This window comes from Triturus cristatus, chromosome 10 (genome assembly GCF_964204655.1).
Source record: "Triturus cristatus chromosome 10, aTriCri1.1, whole genome shotgun sequence".
Lineage (NCBI taxonomy): Eukaryota > Metazoa > Chordata > Amphibia > Caudata > Salamandridae > Triturus > Triturus cristatus.
In genome coordinates, this window is record NC_140593.1 from 162,586,998 (window position 1) to 162,612,124 (window position 25,127).

The window sequence follows — 25,127 nt, forward strand, 5'->3', positions numbered from 1 at the left end:
CCATTTTGGTCTGTCTTTTTCCAAACTTTTCTTGGGGGGAGAGCCCCCCCAAATCCCCCTAGTAGGGGTCGCGGTCGCTCGCTGCGCTTGCTCGCTACGCACAGGACGGGGGCTGATCTGCCAAAATTTGCCAGGGCTGCTTTCAGTTCCCAGTCCGGCCCTGGCGGTGCAGTATTCACATGCAAGTCATTCTACAGTGTAATATTCACAAACAGGTATGAATGCAGTGAAATAATCACAGGTAGACTTGTATGCAGTGCAATACTCACCTGCATGTGTGGGGGGCAAGCATGATTGGGCACTGCATTGTATTGCAGCACTTCTATTGTGCCATCCTACCCTTTGACAAGGCCTCAACCCACGTCAGTTGGAAGAATAAGTGGCTTCATTGGCTGTGTAAGGTTGCAAGATAATGTATGAGGGGTAACATTAATCAGTGTTTTGGAGTAGTGCGTGAAGACAAGAAACAGGCTCGAGACATCATGCTACAGTGTGTGGCAGCATATTCTGCATCAAGCGTATGTTAATGTAGTGTCAGGGATAGATTTACACAATGCATATACAACCCACAGTGACTTACAGCACGACAAGTAGGTGAGTCATGATTTTGGGACAAGTCTTTATGTTTTCCAAATTATAAATGGCTTTTGGGAACTTGTTCCTTGGCGTGCACATCTGAGCAGAGATGGCGCTCCCTTAATGCGGGTTTCTTTAAAAGAGGTCATGACGAGATGGGGATCAATTTTGGACCACAGGTTTCTCATTCTCCTGCACTGGTGGAGTTTCCTCTGTAAGGAGATGGGTCTAGGTCTGCAATGAATAGTGTTCTGTGAGAACTTCTTCCTGGTGCCGTTTTACAGGATAGAGCTTTCAAGGCTGTTTTAGGGGTTTGTTGTAGTAAGCATTTTTGTAAGGCTGATGTAAAGCTGTTGTAGCTGGAGGGAAGGGTCGTCGCACAAGAGTCTGGAGCTGTTCAGGTTGGAGGTAAGTTTGTTATTTCATGTTAGGCCCTTGGGTTACAGCAAAGCCCGATGGGACCTGTTAGGGCGCCAGTCCCCGAAGAACTGAAGCAGAATGAAGCCCTAACGAGACCAACCTGCAGTGATTGTAACCTAAGGGGCAAACATAAAGAAAAGAATGATTATGTTTTTCCTACCTGAATGTCTCCCGGCTCTTGTGTGAAGCCCTGTTATGTTATATGTGTATGTACAGCACACCATTCACCTATAACGAATGCACGGTCAGCATGTGATATCAGTAAATTCTATCTGTGCCTGAACTAGGGGTGAGGGGGGCATGCGTGTAATAATCACTGGCAGTGCCAGGTTCATGGCATACTGTGTACGTTTGGTGCTGCTTTTCTTTGTGTAAAGCAAACACTATCATAGCCCAGTGTATCTAATGTTATGTGTTGTTATGTTAGAGGATTTGTAGAACGTGGCCGAGAGGGTATACAGCTGCTAACACCTAAACCCCTTTTCAGTGCTTAATTTGTGCCAGTGGTTGCTGGTGCTGGGCACCGGCACTCATATTTAGAGACAAGGGATTAATTTTCATCATCACAGTTCGACCCAAAGCAAGAGAGAGAAAGGCACACAAGGGAGAAAGAAGGAAGAAGAGAAAGATAGGATAGGATCAAGATAGGAAGGCAGTGACAATGGGAGAAAGTAAAGATGCAAAAAGGGAATGAGGCAGGAAGTGGAAGGAGATCCAGTAGAAAGAGGTGGAATCCCGATGGGGCAGACTTAGCATCCAGCAGCACCAGTGGTAAGCTCCTTAGAAAACCTTTGGGTCCCTGCACCTGTTTTTTTGTTATGAACTAAGACCAACCCACCTTTCAAGATCATCACATGAGATACGTTGCTGTATCACTTTAGTTTCTTGTGCCACTGTGGCTAGGCCCTCGTTTGCAGTGCTTCTGATGGCATGAGTCGCAACCAACAAGCACAAAACCTCAAAGTGGGAAACGTGCACATCTACATAAAATCTTTAGGTATAGCTGCAAAATAATCATCTATGGCTTGAGCATGGGGGACAAACTGTGGAGAGTAATAACCATCATGGAATGTAAGGAAGTTATGAATCATTTTCCAGTGACCATACTTGGTTCTGTCATAGTCATCAAGCTTGAATTTTAAAAAGTTCTATTTGAACGTTTCAATATGTAAATAATTTCCCCTCTCTGTTCCTGCCACCATAATATTCAACCTTGAACTTTGACAGTGGCTGCTAGATATGCTTTAGAGTAGAGTGTCTTTCTCTGACATGGCTAGCCATGAATGATATGGGTTCCAACATGGGTGTGCTGTACGCTAGGAGTGTGAACATAGAAACAGTGTGGTCTACGATGGAAAACAACTTATCGGATCGGTAAACAAAACTAAACAAAGTGTGATCAGGTGGTGGCAAGCAAAGCGGGCAACAGTATGGAGGGGGGTGTTGGACTCACAGACGATGGGGGTGAGAAAGCAACGAGGGGGTGGGGGAAACTACAGGGGAGGCAAGTGAAAGCAACATAATGGGTGCAGGTGGAGGCAAGCAACACGGAGGGTGCAAAGAGGGAAGCAAATAGAGACAGGGGAACCTGGAGCCGGGGAAAGCAGACAAGAGAGAGGACTGTGGAGAGGGGTAGCAAGCAGATAGATGAGAGAGTGCATAATGTGGAGACGGGAGCGTGCAGTACATGAGTGAGAAAACAACAGGAGGGGAGAAGCAGACCAGGGTGAGCACATAATGGAGGGGCCGGGGGAAAGCACACAGACAGGGAAAGAGCAACACAAGTACAGCAGAGGGGGGAGTGCACAAGGGAGACAGCTGGTGAACACACTCACTCTTGTGGAGTGCTAAAACTAAAATAAAAAAATGTAGCACCTGAAAAGTGAGCAGTGGATGGACACAAGTAATGCATCCATGCTGCAGTGGGGTTTGGGGGAGGGGCATAAATGCAAGAAGAGGAAGTAGAGCCATCACAAGCTAACAACAAGCATTGGCATAGCCAATAGGTCTCGCCTTTGGGATCTTATAAGTGTTTAGCCATGCAACAGTTGATGTTGTTGCACCAAGGATATTGGGATGCATGACTATATACTTATAAGCGCCCAAAAGCGAGACCTATTGACTATGCCAATGCTTGTTTTACTTTGCTTTTTTTAGCCATACAGCACAGCATCCAGATGCTGCACAGCAGGGTGAGACCTATTGGCTTTACCAATGGCTTTTAAAGGCGAGAGCTGATGGCTTTACTAATTTGTGTTGTGTTTTTTAAAAATATATTTCTAATACTGCAATCCAAAGATTTATAATAATCCAAAAATATTAATATCAGTAGCCTGGGTGGATATGAGAAGTAGGATTAAAACTGGGTACCTGTAGAAATGTTCGCTTCTTACCTACGATCTGAAACGGACTGTGGGGTGTAGAAGATTCCAGGAGCTGGCAGTTATGTTGTGGATCTGCTGGAGGTGACAGTATTTTACACTGCATAAAAGAAACTAGTGACTCGCTTCTGGATTTGTGTGGAGTTACTACATGTTTTTGGTGACGAGTAGCTGCACAGAGGGCAGCCATTGACCCCTGCACCTCCACCTCTGGAGAATCTTGTTGACGATTCAAGAAAGTTGTCAAGACCAAATTGTGAGTAATTGGGAACAAGGTTTTTTGAGGCAGCAAGCTGTGATTTTATCAGATGTCGTTGGCCAGGAGCTGAAACTAAGATTCTCTTGCATCGGCCGAGCTGCGCACAAATTGGTAAGGGAATGTGGCAGGGAAGTTGAGTTGATGTAAGAGACGACTCCTGGTTTTTTTTTGTTTCAATTTTTTGTTTCCTATGGTGAGACTTTCATTCCGTTACATTGGTAACACGAGAAAATTAGGCCATTGGATATCGGGCCGCCGCGCGCCTATAACGTGTTCCTGAAGCGTTGCACAAGACTGTCTCGAGCCTTGCACTCCTCGCGCCAGGTGCCGTGGCGAATTCTTGAAAGGCCACATGAGGCTGTCTCGAGCCTTTTTCACTGCACATCGAGTCTTGTTCACTGCGCTACACTATAACGAGGCTGTCCATGCTTTGCTCACTGCATGCCACTATAAGGCTTTTCAAGTATTATGCCGAACGTGCTCATGCCAATCTGCACGCCACATGCAATCCGCTCTTGTAAAGTAAATGGAATTAAACTCACCTTAATCAACAAGGGAATCAACAGGGTGTAGTGCCTTCCTGGGGACATTTCTAATACTGCTCAGCCAGTGCCCTGTCAATGATTGCATAAAAAAAACAAGCACGAGAGTGGTGCATGCTGGGCATGGTGTGCACCGCACAAATTACAAAGAGATGGTAGAACAGATGGCCCCTGCTCGTAACCGCAAGCCTAGGCCATGGGTGGATACATACAGACGCCTTTGACCAATTGCATGATGTATTTTTTAGAAAGACACACGCAAAGACCAATACAAAAAACACACGCACGAGTGTGTGGAAAGCCCAGAGCGTTTCCAAGAAGTTCTTTTCCCAGAGCAGCGCATGCGCGCTGCACTATGCTCGACCTAAAAAGGAAGCAAGCAAATGAGAGTGAAGATCAAGCCAACCCATGGTAAACAAATGTCAGGCTCTAAGCCCATTGTAAACTTACAATACATCTCGCAACAGACTATGCACACGGAATCCAGTAAGGGAGACCTAGAAATGAGTAAAAATTATTCAAATAGCATATTACAGGGACGATAAATAACTTAAGACATTTTTCAATGCATAGAATCGAATCTAAACTCTAAGGGAGTGCACAATTAGTAAAGTTGTAAATATAAAATTCGCTGTTCAGAGGAATCATGCCTAGCACCTTGGTTACTGGCAAATACTGTGAGGCCTACATACAGACTAACAGACTCGCATGTCCTCCGCTCAAATTGACTCGTACCTCCCTACACTCATACTAATACTATACTCATATTTCCCTATACTAATCCACCACTAATCCTTTTGGGTTTCGGAGTTGTGTGCTACTCACTGAAAAGTGCTTCGCTGCCTCATCAAGGGTAGTAAGCGCTATATAAATACAATTACAATAAGTAAAATTACAATAAATTTCAGCTGAAAATAAATTTGATCTGGCACGTGGAATGACATAGTATGTAATGTATATCAGTTCACAAAATTCAGCTGCAACTGAAGGACTTCAAACAATTCTGAGCACATACAATCTGTGCATGTAGTACCCAAACTACCTTAAGTACTATATTTACACAAGTGCACAGGAGCTATAGGCGTAGGAGTTGATAATAAAATTGATATTTACACTGGGGAACAGCGATGATGTAATTCATATTTTCTGTTTTAATTTTATGCAGGTCAGATAAAACATTTTATGAGGTTTAAATGTATGGATATAAAAATCAAACAAGCATTGGTATAGCCAATAGGTCTCGCATTTGGGACCTTGTGTTTATCCTGAAGTTTTGGCTATGTTGTAGAGCATTGTGGCTGATGTGCATTATGTTTAAAAGGTATAATAAAAAGTGTTAAGCATTTTTGCTACCTTTATAAAAACTAAGACGACATTATATACAACTGAAGAACCTGATTAAAAAAATATTTTAGTATAAAAATGTCTTTTATTTTTTTTTGTACTTATGTGGCACAGCTAGCTGTATTATGTGGAGTGTATTTGTTGCATTGAATAGAATGTAATTATGACGTGTATTTATGTTGTATTAAGTGGTATTACGTTGCGTGTATTTATGTTGCATTTATGTTGAATTGATTAGAGTGTAATTATGTGGTGTGTAATTATGTGGCCCTGAGTGGTATTATGTGGAGTGTATTTATGCTGCATTGAATAGAGTGTCATTGTGACATGTGATTATGTGGTACTGAGTGGTATTTTGTGGCGTGTATTTATGTTGCATTGAGTAGAGTGTAATTACGTGGTGTGTAATTATGTGGTACTGAGTGTTGTTATGTAGAGTGTATTTATATTGTATTGAGTAGAATGTAATTATGTGGCGTGGTATTACGTGGCACTGAGTGATATTATGTGGATTGTATTTATGTTGCATTGAGCGGAGTGTAATTACGTGGCATGTCATTATGTGGCACTGAGTGGTATTATGTGGAGTGGATGGTGCATTTAGTAGAGTGTAAGTACGGGGTGTAATTATGTGGTACTGTGTTGTGTTATATGGGTGTATTTATATTGTATTCAGTAGAGTGTAATTATGTGGCGTGCCCCGCCCACTGTCAGCCTCGTGGGGCAGCTCAGGCCATGGAGGGGGTGAGGCAGAAGACCCAAAGGGGTGAGGGGTGTGTTACAGGTATGAGGGTCAGAATGTGCCTGATAATATGGCCAAGGGAGGGATCAGATAAAGAGTGGAGTCATGAAGCGGGACTGCGAAGTGCCTGCACTGTGACCCATGTCCCTAAAGAGAGGCCGCAAAGCCACAAACACTGACACATTGTGAATGTGACTGCAGGGGTTAGGCTACGCTTATAGAAAACAGCAATTGCCTTTTGCAACCTATCAAAACACCCCTAAAACAGCTACTGTACTGCATATGTTAATTGGTAGGCAGGATGCAATTTATTCCCCAAATATTGTCTATAAGGTACACAACAAAAACAACTGTCACAGATGGGACTGGCAGAGCTAAGGGGAACTAAAATAGAATACAATGCGTCAAAAGCACCTCACTGTGGAATTACCCGGCGCAGGCACCTTGTACAACCAAACAGCATTTGGGCCAGCAGAGATAAGTCATGTGTGATTGCGAGTGAACTCCCGCCATGACCAAACAGTTGAAAAAGTAGCCTCCCTATCGTCGCATCCTGCCGCCGGGAGGGGCTTTGCCAATTGTTGAGGAGGAGACCTCACGCAGTCCGCTAATGAGGACAGCAGGAACCCAGCAAACAAACTCCCTTCAAGCCAGAAACCTCTGGTGAAGTCCCCACAACAAGCTGCTAATGCGTGCCTCCTGCTTTGCCTGCGACAACTAGGAGCTCAACGTACACAGCAGGTGCATACAAGCCCTCATGGCCCTGTGTACATCAGTAGGTCTGCAGCTAGGGGAGGCTTGTGCGGGGTCATATCAATAGGAAAAGCTGGGGTGAAGCGTTACTTAAGGAAGGGCACCATTTGTCCATGATATTCAAGGACAATCAGTGCTTTGTCCTAACTCGCAGCCCGGTGCCTTTAAATATGTCCCGAAATCCGAAATGAACCTGAGCACCAGCAATGCTTTTAGTACTTCAGGCTGCGCGCCCATTTGTTTTGACTCACAGAAGTAGATTCAGACAGCTGTCATAAAATAGTATTGCATCCTGTCTAGCTTATAAAGTTTTAATCAAATCTTACGTTTTCTATAAATCTGGCAACATATTATGTGAAAAACCAATGCTTTAACTTCCATGAACCTGGAAGACTGCCATAGGCCCCGGTTCACTGCCCAGAAGGGGAGGTGGCTGTCTGCAGCTCTGTGTCGAATCCCAAGCGGCGGGGACTAGATTGCCAGGAGGAAAAATTCTAACGGCGGCCTTAGAGCACTTTAAGGCACTTTCAGCAGTCAAGAGTGCAGCACTAAGCCTCATGCATCAAAGGCTAAGCGCGGGGAGGTGATAAACGCATCCAGGTGGCTCCTATCGTGTGCGCACGTTTCCCGATGTCTCGTTACACATGGCACCCACCAGCGGTAATCACTTATAAAGATGCCACTGATGTAGACCCTCATCCATTAGAGACATTTAATAATCCAGGGCTTCAAATGAAAAATATTCTGCTATTTAATTCACCCAGTTAATTCGGAGGCAGATTTTTCTAACTCTGTCTTTTGTATGGTGACTATAGAATGCACATCGTTTTGCCATTTAGTGGTGAAGTGCTGCCACCCTGTGGCAAGTAAAGTCAATTTCACGTAGATCTGATGTAGGTGTTACTGGTGGCAAACTACTTTAGAGAACGGGTGGGTTCAATGGATTTAATTTATTGGTCGCGCGCCACGCGCGGCAGCAGGGGAGGAGGAGGGGGGCTGTGCGATTCCCTTGCGAGAGCGATAATTGCTGCCATATGGCGGCGCTCGCTCCCGCAAGGGAATAGCCACACGTGCACGCGTTGCCATTGAAGGCAATGAAACTCGTACACGTTTTAGCCTGAAAAAGGCAATCAATGGCTACAGGTCTCTTTCCTACGCATGCGCGCTGCATAGGCGAGACCTAAAAAGCATTTACTCTGTTGCAAAATGGTCCTATGCCCTGGAATCCAGTGGTCCCCTGAAGTAGAATGAGAACTATGGAGCAGGTCATAGGTTACTGCCCTCATAGAATAGAATCAGGAATGACACCACCTTGTTTAATTCTAGCAGAAGTAGGCAAACATCACTGAACAGCGGTCAGTGCAGTCCAGTGTTCGACTTGTGCAGATCATCCCCACTCACAAATCAGACAAGCATCTCTATATGTTGTTTTCCAAGTCCCTAAATTTTGTGACACATTTATCATTATTTGACCATGCGCAGCACAGCACGTCAACATGCTGTGGTGCATCAAATGGAGAGAGCAGTAATGCACCATATTTACAAACATATGGTGGATTCTGCTCTCTCCCTGCGCTTGTACACTAAGTGCAGCCTAGCACCAATACAGGCACACTTGCGTCATGGTGCAAGGGTGCCTGCATTGCAGGCAGGATTGTTTTAGTGCAAGAAGGGTGACCTTCCTGTACAAAAACAATCCTAAGAGTTATTTTGTTTTTCTAAGTGTGCTGCAAATTGCAGCACATTTACAAAGAGAACGAAATTAGGAGAATTAAAGCTATTTCTCCTTGTTTTGCCTTTATCTGGACGGCTTGGTAAATTTGCGAATGCATCAAACATATGGGTGGATGCGTGGGAACACCCATTCTCCACCCATGTGACCCCATCCCGGTGCTGAATATTGGATGACCGCTGCCATGCGTTACTCCAGGTCCCAGATTTATCAAAGTAATGCACTACACAAGGTAACGCAAGGGCAACACAAACCTTAAGTCAGATTTAGCAAGACATGCAAAGCCGCCTTGCTTGGCCCTGCGTTGCTTGCAGCAAAGTCTCTGTCTTGCATTACTCTGCAACGGGAAGGCATTACATGGGATGAGAGTGAGTGTTCCCACGCATCTATCCACGTATTTTGCCATATTACCGGATTTACCAAGACATGTAAACCTAGGAACGTGTCAAAATTGTGCACCTTTCTAAGTGTGCTGCAAGTATGGCGCATTCTGCAGCACACATAGAAAGAGGAAAATACCCATAAGGATGGTTTTACCACAACATTCATGGGTGTAACACAGGGACACTTGAGCCATGGTGCATGAGTGTCTGCATTGGCGCTTTGTAGCCACAAGTGCACCAGCACAGAGAGAGAGAGAGAGCAGAACGTGCAATATGTCAGAAAATATGAGCATTCCTGACCTCCCGAGTTGATGCTGCGCAATGTAGCACGCTGTCTTGCTGTGTTGCGCTGTGTCAAATCTTGATACATCTGGCCACAGATTTGCCAAGCTATGCAGGGCCACGCGAGGTGGCCTTGGGTGGCTTAAGGATTGAGTTGCCTTTGTGTCACTCTGCGTGACACAAGAGTAACAGGATTCTATGATAAATCTAGGCCTTTATCTGCGTCTCACCCTGTTCCCCAAAGACCACAAGTACTATGATGGAGAACAGAACTCTCCTATATTATGAGTAAGTTACAGGTGGGGGTGTGAGCTGTGATCCTACCAAGGGTAGGAAGTTTTACAGTTGAGGATGGTAAGACGTTTGTGAAGAGGGATACTTCCCCCTCAAGTGTCCCCAGTAAACTGCAACAGATTTTTACTCTAGGGTACAAATGCCATTTGCCTATAGCGGTGTCATTAGCATGCTGTAATAAAAAGTGTTATTGTTTTTACACACTTATTACGAGCTTCTGTGTAGTTTAGGTTTATAATGATGCTTCTCTCAGGGTGGTTAATGCTTTTGTTGTTTGACAAACTCGGAATGACCAAGTCTCTGAGGGAACGTGGGATTGTGTCAAAATGTGATCCTGGGAAATATAGCTCACACAGAAGAAAGGGTGTGAGGAAGTAACATGGAAAACAAGGATTTCATTACATTCCCAGATTCTTTTAAGCATCTGATTTTTGAAACAGCCTATCATATTGCAGAGGTGGAACAGATGGGGAAAAGATATTGGCTGCTGGGGGAGAACAGTCATCACAATAGAAAGAGGGCAGAAGGGTGTCCGCCATTTGCCTGGCCTTGCAGAGTGTTAGAACTCAACATGCTGCTCTCTTAACCTACCGTCGAACCCTCTACCCCAGTGCAGGCAGAGGGTACGCACACAACCTCACCTGGAAACAGTGGAATTCTTGGCTTAGGGAGACGGCAACAACAACGAAAGCCACCCGGAGTGTGTGGCAATCGTGAGGGGAGGCAGTCCACACAGGAAAGGACTCCAAGACATAAAGACATTATCCAATGAGCTGGTAGCCACTGTCAAGTAAGCTCTGCCAATACAGTACACGTCACTCAAGTGAAGCCCCGCCCTCTCTCTCGCACACCCAATCAGCACACCTGAAGCCAGTTAGTAATCAGGGAAAGACCTATTGACAAGCACAGCCAGAGAGGGGCAGTGTCTCAGCAGACAGACTGGCCCTCCTCTCCCTTAAAACAACTGAAACCTTTCCTATCTCCAACAACATGCCCTGCTGATCTAGCAAGTAATATACTTTATTGTCTCAGTTGTTTCTTAAAAAAAACCACATACAATATCAAATCTAATACCATATAAAATCTAATTCAAAAGAATATATACAAATGCACCTCCCTAAGACTGTCCAAGAAGCATAATACAGCTACAAAAGAGGGACCCTGAGTAAGTTAAATGGGTGAGGAAGTAATCAGGGAAATGAAAATATCAGCAAAACATACTAAACTTCCTTCACGTATATGCTTCAATAATAGGCAATATGTCCATACAGCAGTTAGTCACACCCACAGACCAAAAGTGTACAAAAAATAAGTTAATTTATTATATAATTTTTTCAAAGTTTATAATTTTCATGATGTTTATATGTACATGTTTTTCCAATTTTTTTTATATATAGTGCAAAGTAAATGACAATGGTAGAATAAAACACATCCAGGCCCAGCACACAACGTGATGACAAAAGTCAATCGAAATAGCAAGACATGAAAAAAACAAAATCTACAGATAAGAAACAACAACGACAATATTACAAAACAATGAATGACAAAACATGATACATTAGACGAGTACAATAAAGTAAACAAAAGACAAGCGCATATAACAGCAAATTCAATGTAAAACCGCAAACCATGTAAAATGTAATTCGATAAAATACATACAGATGCACCTCCATAACACCGAATAACACATCATGTAAAGCAGCAACCATCAAACACCCTGTGATAGCAAGTTTCACTCGCCCTCAATAAAGCATCCCATCTCTCAGTTGCTTGAGTCAAATAGTTTGTGATATAGTTTGGAGCCGCTGAAACAAAACCAAATTGCTTCCGTGATAGTTCTAAGTCCCTCTCAGAGCCTCTCATAATTCATTTGGATTACAAAGCAATCAATGGTGAGTTGTCAGTGATGCACAGAATGGCAGCAGAATGTGCTTGGGAAATTGGTGGTGTTCCTAGCTCCCTTTATAGGCTGTATATAACATTGGCCTCATTGAATCACTTTGTCATATTAAGTTTTGTGTGTCACAGAAGTTCTTGCCATTGGATGAATCGTAATGAAGATTATTGATAACATTGATACATAAAGCTTTGTTTCTAATGGGAATTGCCAGGATCACAAATGCAATAATCATATCACAGTAGCCTCAAGAAAGCGGATTTCATTTCAATTTTCCAAACAATCCATGGCTGTTGTAAAAAGGTGAGTATCGGAGCGCAGATATCTGGTGTAGAGGGGCGTGGTTGTGTGCTGTACTGTGTCCAACGGCTGAGGCTGACTATTAGCCCCCTTGATGTGTTGTTGGTAGGAGTCCACCTGGCAACCACCCGATTTTAGGCATCAGTGAGGTGGAGATGCGTACCCGTGCCCTGATGAAATTGCCAAAAAGAGTTCGGGCAATGAAACATGTCGGCGGTTCAAGCTAAGATGGTCTAAACATGCTGCTTCTTTTAAATGAGTGTGGACACTATGGAAATAAAGTATGCACAGAATAGATGTTCATAACTCACTTTTAATTAGGAGATTTATTAACTTTTTTACACAACGGGGTTTAGATGTACAATAGTTGACACTATCATTTACATGCTAGTATTAAAATATTCTTTACCACTTCACGTGAGTGTAAGGTTTAGGTCAAACACGTTTCCTTTCTGTCAAGAAAGTTGCCAATGATGACAGAACGAGCAAACTGGTGAGTACCAACCAGTAGCTCCATGGGTGGTGCTTACGTGAGGTACTTTCTGACTTTTCTCACACTTTTTCTCTTTTTGGTGGGATGAGATCTGTTGGTGATGGTTGATAATTCTTAAATGAGGAACACTTAGAGGTAGGCATGACTAGATAATTCAGCATAGCCATATCTTTGGAGTATTTAAATGCCCGTCATATATAACTTACAAAGAATATGATGTGTTCCGGATAACCAGGTTATTTGTTTATGAATTCTATGTGTTGTAAAAGGGTAACAACTTTGAATTTGTTAAGAATGTCTTTAGAAATTGAACAATAATTGTAAACGTGTAGAATTTATTGATCTTGAAGATGAAGCAATAAATGCAACCATAAAAAGTTTATGTGGTCCGTCTAACTTTGTATCTTGAGTGCCTCCACAAATTGATAGTTGTTTAATGCACATATTTTTAGGGCTTTAAGTTTCAAAGAGGAGAAAACACCTATAGCGCAGGCCCTTTTTCTGTCTCTGAAGTTACTCCAAGAATTTTTTTTTGTCAAATCTTTTTTATTATTATGCCAAATATAAACAGGACGTTTAAAGTCGCAGACATCATCATGAATACCAAAATACGTCAACATATTTGTCACACATTTCTTCAAAAACTGCCTTCTATCATTCTTACCATGGCTTGCCCCTAAGAAAGTGCTCCACCCAGGGACACTAGAATTTTCTGTGTTTTTGAGGGCACCGTCTACATTTATAAACCATTTCTTTTTCCTGGGCGCAGTAGTCCATACCACGGAGCCAATCAGCAATAGTGAGTCTCCAATAATAAGCAATGTCCCTTTTTTCCAGCACAAGGACAATTCCAAAAAGCGTCCTCATGCTCCACCTCTATCATTCATGAGTCAAGATAGCGCCATTTTGGAGTCTACAGCAACGGGCTCAATATCAGATATCATGGACGGGCAACCAGTATTAGGTATCGGACAGTCTGATGTCGTGTGTAATAGGGTATCTGCTGGCAGTTTAGGCTTTGACTTCCATCAATTCTCACAGCCCTTTCTGAAGTGTGGTACAGTGTGAAAATACTCTAATTGTATCAAACACAGGCAGGATGTCCTCTCGAAGGCTTGAGGAGCCACTTTGGTTCACTCCAACTCATCCAATGTACTCAAGTCTTATTTCCATTTCTCTTTGTGAGCCTGAAGAGGGTCAGTGAAGTTAGTTACCAAAGATCTATATATCTAGATCATCTCTTTACTTCCAAGTGGTTTCATGGTCTATATATCTAGATCATCTCTTTACTTCCAAGTGGTTTCATGGTCTATATATCTAGATCATCTCTTTCCTTCCAAGTGGTTTCATGGTCTATATATCTAGATCATCTCTTTCCTTCCAAGTGGTTTCATGGTCTATATATCTAGATCATCTCTTTCCTTCCAAGTGGTTTCATGGTCTATATATCTAGATCATCTCTTTATTTCCAAGTGGTTTCATGGTCTATATATCTAGATCATCTCTTTACTTCCAAGTGGTTTCATGGTCTATATATCTAGATCATCTCTTTCCTTCCAAGTGGTTTCATGGTCTATATATCTAGATCATCTCTTTCCTTCCAAGTGGTTTCATGGTCTATATATCTAGATCATCTCTTTACTTCCAAGTGGTTTCATGGTCTATATAGCTAGATCATTTCTTTCCTTCCAAGTAGTTTCATGGTCTATATATCTATACCATCTCTTTACTTCCAAGTGGTTTCATGGTCTATATATCTAGATCATCTCTTTCCTTCCAAGTGGTTTCATGGTCTATATATCTAGATCATCTCTTTACTTCCAAGTGGTTTCATGGTCAACTCAACCTTAACTGGAGAAAATTCTGGCAATGAATCAAGGCCAGCCTTGTGCGCTTCGAAACGCACTTCGTTCCTGGAGATAGTAGTAGAAGTAGGAGTGCAAATTCCTCCTTTAACGCTTCAAATTATTGAATGCTGTTTCCTGTCCACGCCTCTCTGAGTTATGAGATTCATATTAAATCCTGGGATCGGAAACCCTCCAGTTTGGTCAGGTATGATCTACCTACCCTACCAAAGAGATGTCTCCCGTATATACTTATCTTCCCACTTTATCCATACAAGAGCTTTATGCAAACAGCTCAGGGTCACTTTTATGGCCAGCGGAAGTGAGTGGAGAATGGCCAAACAGCAAAGTCAATTCAGCATTTCTGAAACCATTTAGTAAGGCAATGCAGAATATCAGCCGAACCATCTCTATCACTGAAAAAAGCAGTCCGAGAAAAGAAGCAGCTGGGCTGCCAAGGAGTAAAGAATACCCCCAGCCATCGCTTCACCCACCTACGATACACATTTATAAAATTATACTCTTGGTGTCCTTCCACTGCACACAAAGATGTAGACATTTGCGTGGAGAAGCCACAGGGGATCTCAAACAGGTAAATTTATATTTTGGGAAGAAGGATCATATTGAACAACGCTTCCTATCCAATAAATGAGAGTGGAAGGCGATCCCAGTTCTGTATGTAGCCTGATATTTGTCCTACCAGTGGGGCCATGTTAAGGTTCCAGTACAGTTGGGCATCTCTAGAGCTGTACATACCCAAGTACTTGAAGCCATCAATCTTAACCCGGTGCAACACACACCACTCTGCTACCACTGTCTCACCTGTCACGGAAACACATGTGAATTTATCCAAATTATCCCTAAGTCCAAGGGTCTCTTTGTACACGTTCAGAGTTTGCACCATTCGTCGCCCAGTAACAGCACGATTCTGGATAACTAATAGCATTTCATCCAGGTACAGTGATGCCCTATCTTCTCTGTCTTTCTGCCACCCAAAACCTGACACCTAGGCATCACATCCTATCCACTCTGCAAGACGCTCAATCACCAGAGCAAACCATTGAGAATACAAAGGGAACCATAAAAGGTTCCCTGCTCCATGGGAAGGAAGAGGATATAGTGCTGTTGACCCTGGCCTGAGTCCAGGTTAATGTATATAATACCTAGAGATATCTACAAAAATAGAGGCCAGGGCTCATTTCTTCAATACTTTGTGGAGGAAGGGCCAGCTGACCGAATCAAAGGCCTTCCTGAAGTTGACTAAAATGAAAGCACTAGAGGCCAACACTTAGTGCACCCAAGGATTCTATTATTTAAAGGTGGCACTTTCCCTGTTTGTGCCTGCCGCACCTTAAAACAGGTGTGCCGGGTGCAAACAGGGAAAGTGCATCCAATTGCATGGAATGCACTGGCCCCAGGGCAGCTACAAACTCGTGCTGCTCTGGGGGCAGCGCAATCATGTGAAAAACTGAGAAACTTTTAAGCAGCCGCTCCGTGTTTCACAGCGCAGGCGGCAACCCGCCTGCACTTTTAAAGGGGATTAACGATTTGCATGGGGCCAAACCCCCATGCAGATGAGCGCATGCCCTCTGAAGAAAACGCTGGTGCTTTATGTACGCCAGTACTATCGGTATTACAGATGGAGACGAACAGGTGTCTGCGGCCCCTTCTATAATACCAAAGTGCCCAAAAGGGGGGGGGAAAGGAGGCACAAATGTCTGCTGCGACCCCGGGGCACTTCCATAATACGACCCCCAGGCCAGTGTCCAGTTTAGCTGTCTGAGATAGTGGTGCATACATCACCCTAGCTTGAAGCTGCACTCTTTGTATACATGTGTATTCACTGTACCTCCCAATAACCCAAGACTCTAAGTAATTTATATTTTGTTCACAAATGGACAAGGCCGAAAATTTGAATTTAAATTAGTATGGGCTAAGTGCATTTACTTTAGCAATTCCTACTAACTTGTCAGGCTTGTGTTCCGTCTCTGATTTATTATAATGACTGAAAGAGGTAAATAAATGATATTACCCCTAATAAAGGGGTGTCCTGGAGCTAGGGTATGGAAGATTTAAAATTAAGAGAGAGAAATACATAAGACCCAAGAGAGTGAAAAAACAGATACACAACTATGTCAAACTTAAAATATTCTATTTTCTCTATTCGGGTAACTAGAAAGTCAACATATCTAGTACTTCAAAAATACAAGTATATCAAAAAACAGGGTCAAGACTGATTTGCATATGGCTGGATTCAAACTGAGGTGACATGGTGTGCAAAATAACAATTGAGTGGGATGCGGCCCGGAGTGATTGCCAGTGGCTGTGATTAATTCATTCATTTCATCCACCACTTTTTTGTATCCTTTAGATTCGAAGAAGAGAGCACCTAGTGTTATTTGTGTCACAATGCCTAATGAGATACACAATATTAACTTAGAAGGAAATCCTATGCGTATGGCAGTAAAAAACAACTCATGGGTTGTTCTGTGGCTGATTTCAAAATATTTTTCATATGAGTGGTACAAATTCAATTATTTATAAATGTGTTCTTTTTCGACAGGTCTTCTCACACCCCATCCTTGAAGACCAAATGTTGTTGGATGCATTGGCTCAAGAAGGAGCATCTATGTCAACGTCAAGAATGAATGACTTAAGACTTCAGTCTCTTCGGAGATTCACTCGGATGACACCATTCTGGAGAATGGTTGGTAGTAAACCCTTGGGAGCCTACTGCCTGCAAGGATTGGAGTGCACCACCAAATTGTGCAGGTGAGACTGTGGATCACCTGTGCAAACAGATTCATCTCTATCAGTAAATGGCAACTCATTACTTTTTCTTTCTCCTCTATTAAATCTACATGAAAGAAGCTAGCAGGAAATTGTTGAGGTTCTTCTCACAACTTCTTCCTCTCCTTCTTCGTCTTCTTCTTCTTCAATAAATTCGGAAGGGATTTTTGGATTAGGAAGAAATGTGTTGAAGAGGCTACAAAAATGAAGCGCAAATGCTTCTGAGTAAGGTAGAGTTATCTGTAGAGTTCAAGGCCCTACAGTTGACATGCTGATGAATTCCTCGGGCTAGCCTGTTCCAGAAAACAAGCCCGATAAGCATACGACTTATACGCTCTAGAGTCTTAGTAGGACTCCTGTTGCCAGCTTAGAAACACAGTGTGCAGGTTGCACGGCGAATGGCTGACTTGTCCTTGTGAGAAGTTGGCCTGGTATATGCTGTCCACTAGTTATAGTGGGTACCTTGTACCAATCCAAACAACCCTTATTGATGAATAGGTTTAAAGACAACCTGTATTGAAAGCTATCCTAGTGGTAGCTATGGAGAGCAGCCTTCAGGCTAAGTCTTGAAGGAGTGTAAAGCAGCTTGGTTTACCAGATTATGACCTCTTGAATCACTACATGAAAGGAGAACCACACAAGGTATATATAAAATGTATGTATTTATTTCTAAACACTCACTACTAATCTCTTTATGAGATTAGAGTACAAGATACACAATAATACAGTTCTAAAACAACAATAAATAGCACAATATACACTGGGCCACAGGGGGGGACCAAACCATATATTAAGAAAGTGGTATAAGAACCACGACTTGACTAGACACAGTGCCTAGAGCACGTAGAATCGCTGGGAACCCAAGCAACCACCCAAGGTAGTGGCACAGGGGACCCACGAGAACACAGCCACGAGCTCCCATACTATTCTATGAGGAAAGTCGCGGTTGGAATTTTAAAAGTTAAGGACACTTAGGAGAGGACTTTGAGCAAACTCCTTTAGATTTAGTGGTTTCTAGGGCCAACACCCACGGGAGCACCAGAGGACTCGAGTTACCTCACCCAGGGAAGCCGGGTGCATAGGTGTGAAATGGTGTCGGGAATCGTCGTTGATTTCAATGGCGATCTGCTGCAAAGTTCTGCTGCCAGGAAGAATAGAAGTGTCCGGGGTGATCCAAGCCTGGATCAAAGATCAGAAGAACCTGAAAGCAGAGGGGACAGAGTCTGGGTCACTTGTCAGTGACCAGGGGCACGATAGACGAATACCCACTGATGTCGGGTGTTTCAGGTGCGAAGAGGTGAAGCTTGACTCTGCAGCCACGAGGACCAGGCGGTGTTGACGACAACCAGGAGCTGGATTTCAGCTGTCCCACAAAAGATGTCACGTGCTGTGGTGTCAGTGCTCGGATTGAACCTAACAAGCCTTGGCAACAGCAACCCACGCAGGAAGAGAAAAGATGCTTTGGTGCAGACCAGCAAGGTCCTGGGGACTCCCCAATCAATGGAGAGTCAGGGCAAATCTGGAGCAACCAGGTAAGCCCAATCAGAGTTAGAGTTGCCTTCGTAGGGACCCACCAGTCGACGGACCAGGGATCGTGAAGGGACCTCGAAAGGAATCACACAATACCAGCCCACGGGACACCCAGTGAGTGTTAGCTAGTAATCTTCAGTGGAAACACTGCTCGGGTGTGGACTACAAGTAGTTCAAAGCACAGACGAGAAGCATATGCACTTGCAAATGTGCACGGTGCTCAGGGGTTCCGGTTCCATGGTCCCCACGAGGGCTACGGGTCTCAGCTTTGCTGGGAGCTCGGGTCAGCCTCTGGGGAGTCTGGAAACCCACCTCTTGTGTTGCAAATTCTTTGGAGTCCGGCGGGAGCTTCGGAGATGCAAACCAGTCAGATACATCTTAGGTGCCTGCCTTGCAGGGGAGTAACTCCTTTACTCCAAGGGAGATTCTTCAGTCATCTAGCGCCTTATAGATTGTCGAAGTTCCAAGATTATGTATCAGAGTTTCATCCAGATAAATCTAATGTCCTGTAGCCAGGGGTTCCTATCTTATACCCAAGGAAGGGGTGGGACAAACTCTAGGGACCCACCTATGGGAGGGTCAGGAAAGAGGGGTGACTACACCCATTTCCTTTGTCCAGTTTCGTGCCAGAGCAGGGGCTGGTAGCCCCTGCAACTGGGTTGAGCCGGACTATGCACAGGGACACCAAATGTGCCCCCAGTGCAGACTTCAAAGCACTCTTGGAGTGCACCCATCCAGCCCCAATACACCAAAGCATGTCTGGGAGGTGGTCACACCTCCCTGTGACAGGAAACCTATTGTCCAGGCCTCCCCTGCCAGAGTTTCGTCCAGCAGCAGGAGGGCAGACTTGTGTCTGTAGCTGGCAGCATCCATTTTGTGATGCCAGGGCTCTGTTAACTGGTACCGGGTATACCAGTTCTGTCATGGTTCTCCCTCTAGAGGGGTGGGATCATACTCCCACACCAGTTACTGGTGTGGGGGTATGATTCCAAGGTGTTTGACACCAAACACAACATGTTTCCATGCAGCCATCCCAAAGTTAGCATTAACCGTTTGGTTATAATGAACTTAAGAGTATATGGTTTGGCTGCATCACAAACAACCTCGGAATAAAGGTTCCGAAGGCTGCAGAGAGGCTCTGCTCCTGCATTGGCACTCTCTCACATAAAACCCAGCACCCTGCCTTCAGGATTAGTAACGCCTGCCATAGGGGTGACTGATAAGTTCATATGTGCAGTGATATGAAGAGATATAGTGAACCTATATCTCAGAAAGGGGTGTATGCACCACCTTACCCAGGCTGCCGTGGCAGTCCTGTGGTGTCATTTTGGAAGGCTCCCCAGGGGTGGCATAAGACATGCTGCAGCCCCTGATAGGACTCTGGGGTACCTATGCCCTGGGTAAATAGTATACCATATACTAGGGACTTATAAGGATACCCCAGAATCCAATCTGGAGTGTACCTAAAGTACTGGTAATCAATTTAGAGAGGAATCAGCTAGGCTGGGGTTCTGGTTAGCAGGGCCCCAGACAGACTATAGTCGAAAAACAGTGAAACATCAGCAAAAAGTGGGGGTAACTATAAGAAGCAGATCCTACTCTCCTACAGTCCTGATATAAAAGCTTTCATTTTTAGTAAATGTCTTTTGTGCCCAAATATTATTGAAAAATCTCCATCAAGTACTCACATGTACTCCTGGCACGAATGGATTGATTTTGCCCTACAAGCCTATGCATCAACATCTCATGCCAGAGAACCTCATCACATACAAAGAGATATAAATGTTGTGCAGGATCAACAATAAAAAACAGCAGGGCAACTAGTTGCTATATGCCAGGATTTACCACAGAGTCACCAGGGATATATTATCCTTGAGTGAACACCACTATGCCATGGATATCCACAATGTTTCAGGAACTTCCACCAATATGCCTTCAATATTCCAGAGTATGTCATCACCATGTGATGGGTGCCTAAAATACACTATGAAATGCCAGTTATTCCATGGATCAGGCACCATAATGCCACATGTTCTCACAACGAACCATGAATTACCACCTTTATACAAGGGACAGCATTAGAACAGAGGGCACCATCAAGCCATGAATAAACATGGTTGATGTTCTGGTGGAATACCAGATATAATACTAACAAATAGTGAGGCCAGAGCCTGGCTGGAGAAAATAAGTTATTGGGGAACAATGTTGCTGAACCATGCCCCTTGAAGCTTTTCTGTGATTAACCAGCTCCATTAGGCCAGCTATGAACATTTGGTCGCTATAAGACTATTGATATTTGGGGCCAAATGAGAGGGCACTTGACAAACTTTTTAGAACACATCCTATGCCAGATATGCAAGTTGGGCTAGTGAGTAAACATTTAAGGTCTTTCTTAGCTGCGAAATACATATCCATAACCGAGCAAAGTATTGGGCAAAAGGGATCAGATAACAAATGGCACAATCCAAAAATGCAAAGGCAACAATGGGCAAGCATGCTAATAAAACGTTTAAGGACCTGATCAACAAATCTATTTTAAGGCAACAAATCTTATGAATTGCAAAATGGCTTTTTTGTATTTAGAAACCAATGTTGAGAACAGGAAAATTATTTCTACCTCACCAAATTACTTAACTAACCCATACTGAATTACAATTAAGAAGGGGCTTGGACGAGGCATTTCTTCCTAATTGCAATACGATTGATCCGTTGCTGACACCTCAAAGGTGGTCGCTCTTGATTTGCAACGGGGAACATGACCCAATAAGACACATTCACCTTTGTGAAAGGTGTTTAAAAGATACTTCTTACAGAAGTAGATGCATGTACCACAGGCTTACAATAAAATGTTTTGAAAGGTGAAGCAGAAGACTAGTCGGCTGCTCTCAGAATGTCCTCCAATCTCAAATCCAAGTGAAGAGACTCTAGAGGAGTCTCTTCACTTGGATTTGAGATTTGAGATTTGACACTGCTTATGAGCCCTGAACACTATATCCATACCAGCTTGCTGCATGGTGCATTTCATACATCTGGCAAGAGTTGCAGAAGGAGCTCTTGCCAGATAATCATGACAGTCCATATTGTAGCCTCCATTTAAAAAAATGTAATATATGCATTGAAGCGCTATGAGACGCAGTGTAACTTCAAGATATGTAAATTATTTCATAGTGGGTAGATTTCCACTGACATGTTTTCTACTCAGGCTATTTTGGTGAGTTTTCAGAGAGGTGACAAATGTTTTATGAATATAAATATAAACTAAAAGTAGCTTCTAAGAACATGGATATTTGACATACACATCCAGTAACTGGCTACAAATTTGAGCACAGAAGATTGCAGTTTGGATGACATAACACACTCTGGACCAATCCATATGGCACAAAAAGTAGTACTTTATTTATTTCATTTTTTTATCCTCTTAAATGTTTTTATTGTTTCCGGTCAACATCTAGCACCGCATACAATTACAGTATATCACAGCCATATGTAGTATGAAATTGCATAACAATTTATACATTAATAATCTTTTGTTTCCATATTTGGGGAGATCACATACATATCATCTCGGGCTTCCCGACCTATTGCTAGGTTCCCTGAGTGCACTACCATACAATTTTTATTGAATACATTTCCTGATCACACTTTTTTAACATTACCTCTGTTCTCCTCCCACCATAAAACTGATAAAGGTGTCATATATCTTACTGTCTCACTGGTACCATAACTTTACCCGTCTGCCTGTGCAAGTTGGAGATATTGCATCAGAGGTTCCCAGTAATCTCTAGGTCTGGATGCCTGCGGTAATTCTTCCGCGTAGACCTCCAAGGGGTCTCTACAGTATGACATGTCCTTAAGCCAGTCTTTGAACCTGGAGGGACGTTTGCTACCCCATCTGATAGCAACACAGCGCTTAGCTAGCAAAAGTGCTACAGCCAATAATGTCCTTCTTTTTACGATTGTAAGTTTATATATTCCTAATAGGCATACAAGTGGGGCATTTGGTATAATTTCAGATAACATAGTTGTAAGTGCTTCCGTGACTTCTTCCCAATATCTGTGTATCTGTGGGCAGGCCCATGCCGTATGTAAAAAGTCTGCATGTAGAGCCTCGCATCTGTAACACTTATCATTTGATCGAAGGCCGTATCTGTGTAACTGAGTTGGGGTATAATAAAATTGGTGTAGGAATTTAAAGTGTATAATGCGCAAATTGCAGTTTGGTGTCATCAGTTGTAGCTGCGTGCAACTATATTCCCAATCTTGTTCGCTTATAGTATCACCTAGCAGCATTTCCCATTTTTATTAAGCGATCTGTTCACGATCCCGCCTTGCTCTGATTGTGACACGTTGTATAAGCGTGTGACTAATTTACGGCGGCTAGGTGTTATTATTAGTGTTTGCAGTGCTTGCAATTGTAGTGGTTCTTCCGGGAATGAGGCGTATAGATCCCTTATCGCCGTCTGCAACCGCAAATGAGCAAACAGCTTCACGGGTGTATTGTGTATGCTTAATGATGGGTCCTCTCTCTGGATGAATCTACCATGCGGGAATACATCTGCCATAGTATTTAGTTTCATTTCTCCTAGCAGATGTAACATACTTTTCTCCTGCGTAACTGACAGTCTCGGGTGGTGTGCGATGGGAAGTGCTGGCGCATAAATGGGAAGCTTTTTCGCTCAGCGCGCTAGCATATACCAGGCTCTCGAGGTACAGTGTAAAAGACTTTGTTTCTGACACATATGCCGTCAAGGGGGTCGGGCATACACTGTCCCTTTCCACTGACACATTTGGTATGTACGCATGTGGTTGTAGCCAGTAGTGAGCATGTTGTGCCTGTGCACAATAATAAAATAGTTGGAGATCTGGCGCCCCAAATCCGCCTTTGTGGTACGGTTTCATCAATATATCCCAGCTTATTCTGGCCAGTTTCCCCGCCCATGTTAGCTTCTGCATGGTAGTTCTCAGTTTTGAGAACATCGCCTGTGTTAGCCAAATAGGAATATTACTGAATAAATATAAAAATGTTGGTAGGACAATCATCTTTTGCAGAGCTATCCGATCTGCTAGTGAAAGGGGCATCCGTATCCATCTGTCTATCTGTTCGTCCAGTTTGGTCATTGCCAGTTTTCCCTTCCCACCAGTTCTGGATCCCTATGTATCCATATGCCCAAATACTTTACAGGGCCCGTGTGCCACTTAAAAGTAGTGTTTTTTAAAGTCCCCTAAACAAGTCCGGTCAACAAAGGCATTAATAGTGGATTGAGTTAGGACGATGAGGAAAGTACCAGAGGCATAGGATATTAATTGGACTTATCAATGAAAAGCTATACAGTGTTAAGATATTTCATCAATGTATCAGAGGGTGAGTATAAATAAGGAAACAGAAGAGGGAGTGTATAGTTTACGTCTGTAATGTAAACTTAGCATTACTCAGACAAATTCAGACTTTAACCTGGTCTTCAAGTTTCCAAAGCATTCCAATTTACCTGAGCTCAGCCAGTCCCCAGAGGGACCAGTCAGATGGTGGTAACTCTGAGAGATAAGAGGGCTGCCATCAATTGATGCTTGAATGAGGGAAAACTAATTTGGTTGCCGAGCATGAATGAAAATGGCATCCTGTTTCACATAATACAATGTACACATGTTTTAGGTAAAGAAATAACATTTGTGGAAATGACAACTTATCACATAACTGTATTTTAGCACTGTCCTATGTTAGTTAAAACACTAATGTATCTGGCAACTTGCATGAAAACCCCTTAAATGCAGAATGCTCTGGTGGTAAAAGGTAACTCTTTCCTTTTGATGCTAAGAGGGATTGGCTTAGTTTAATTTGAGTAAATGCTACCAAGCTCACCTTAATAACCAATGTTGTCTTCTTTTCATACAGGAAAGGACACTGTGCTTACCAGCAGCAGTTTGAGTCATGAAGCCCTCTGCACAGAAGTACATTTGAAATGGAGACACAAGTTCTTATGGACAACGAGACCTGGCACCAGGCTTTTTCCACAATGCATACTGGCATTGGAATGCACTTACCTTTTCATTTCTGTTTTATTGAACCCTTTTGCCATTTTGCTATTTGTACACCTTTGACCAGCAGCGTCCAATATAGTTCCAGGGTGTCCAAATGATGCCCAAGTAGGGACCCTCCATAGGTTTAGTTTTACTGGAATGAGTTTTTAATATTACTAATTATATTCTGGGGTTTTCCCAATTTTTTTCAGAGTCCTGTTAGCGGCTGCTGTTAAACTTCTGCTCTCATTTCGAAGACACGATGTACAATAAAGCACTGAGATGTACGGAAATGTGCACATATCACTATGTGTAAATGTCTTTTATTTAGTCTTGACCTATTACTGTCAACAATCTTGGAGGATACTAACAAGATCAAACACTCCACCTTGCCCATACTGGCCATACATAGGGGCATATTTATGGCATTGTCATGCAGCGCAGCAAGTCACCTTGCACTGCGTAACAGGGAAAGGGCAAGAATGCAATGTATTTAAAATAATATGGTGCATTCCTACCTTTTCTCTGCACTGGTGCACAATTGGCTGCC

At 43.2% G+C, this 25,127-nt stretch overlaps 1 protein-coding gene across 1 annotated transcript in view; it reads left to right on the forward strand.

Annotated features, from left to right (window-relative positions):
• The window catches only part of LOC146789149 (uncharacterized), a 41,021-nt gene extending 16,138 nt beyond the window's left edge, over window positions 1-24,883 (forward strand). Inside the window, exons 2-3 of the mRNA XM_085630731.1 lie at window positions 16,806-17,014; window positions 24,453-24,883. Of these exons, the coding sequence (XP_085486857.1) occupies window positions 16,806-17,014; window positions 24,453-24,492 (249 nt within the window). The 3' untranslated portion in view covers window positions 24,493-24,883. The remainder of the gene's footprint in view (window positions 1-16,805; window positions 17,015-24,452) is intronic.
• Window positions 24,884-25,127: the final 244 nt, after the last annotated feature.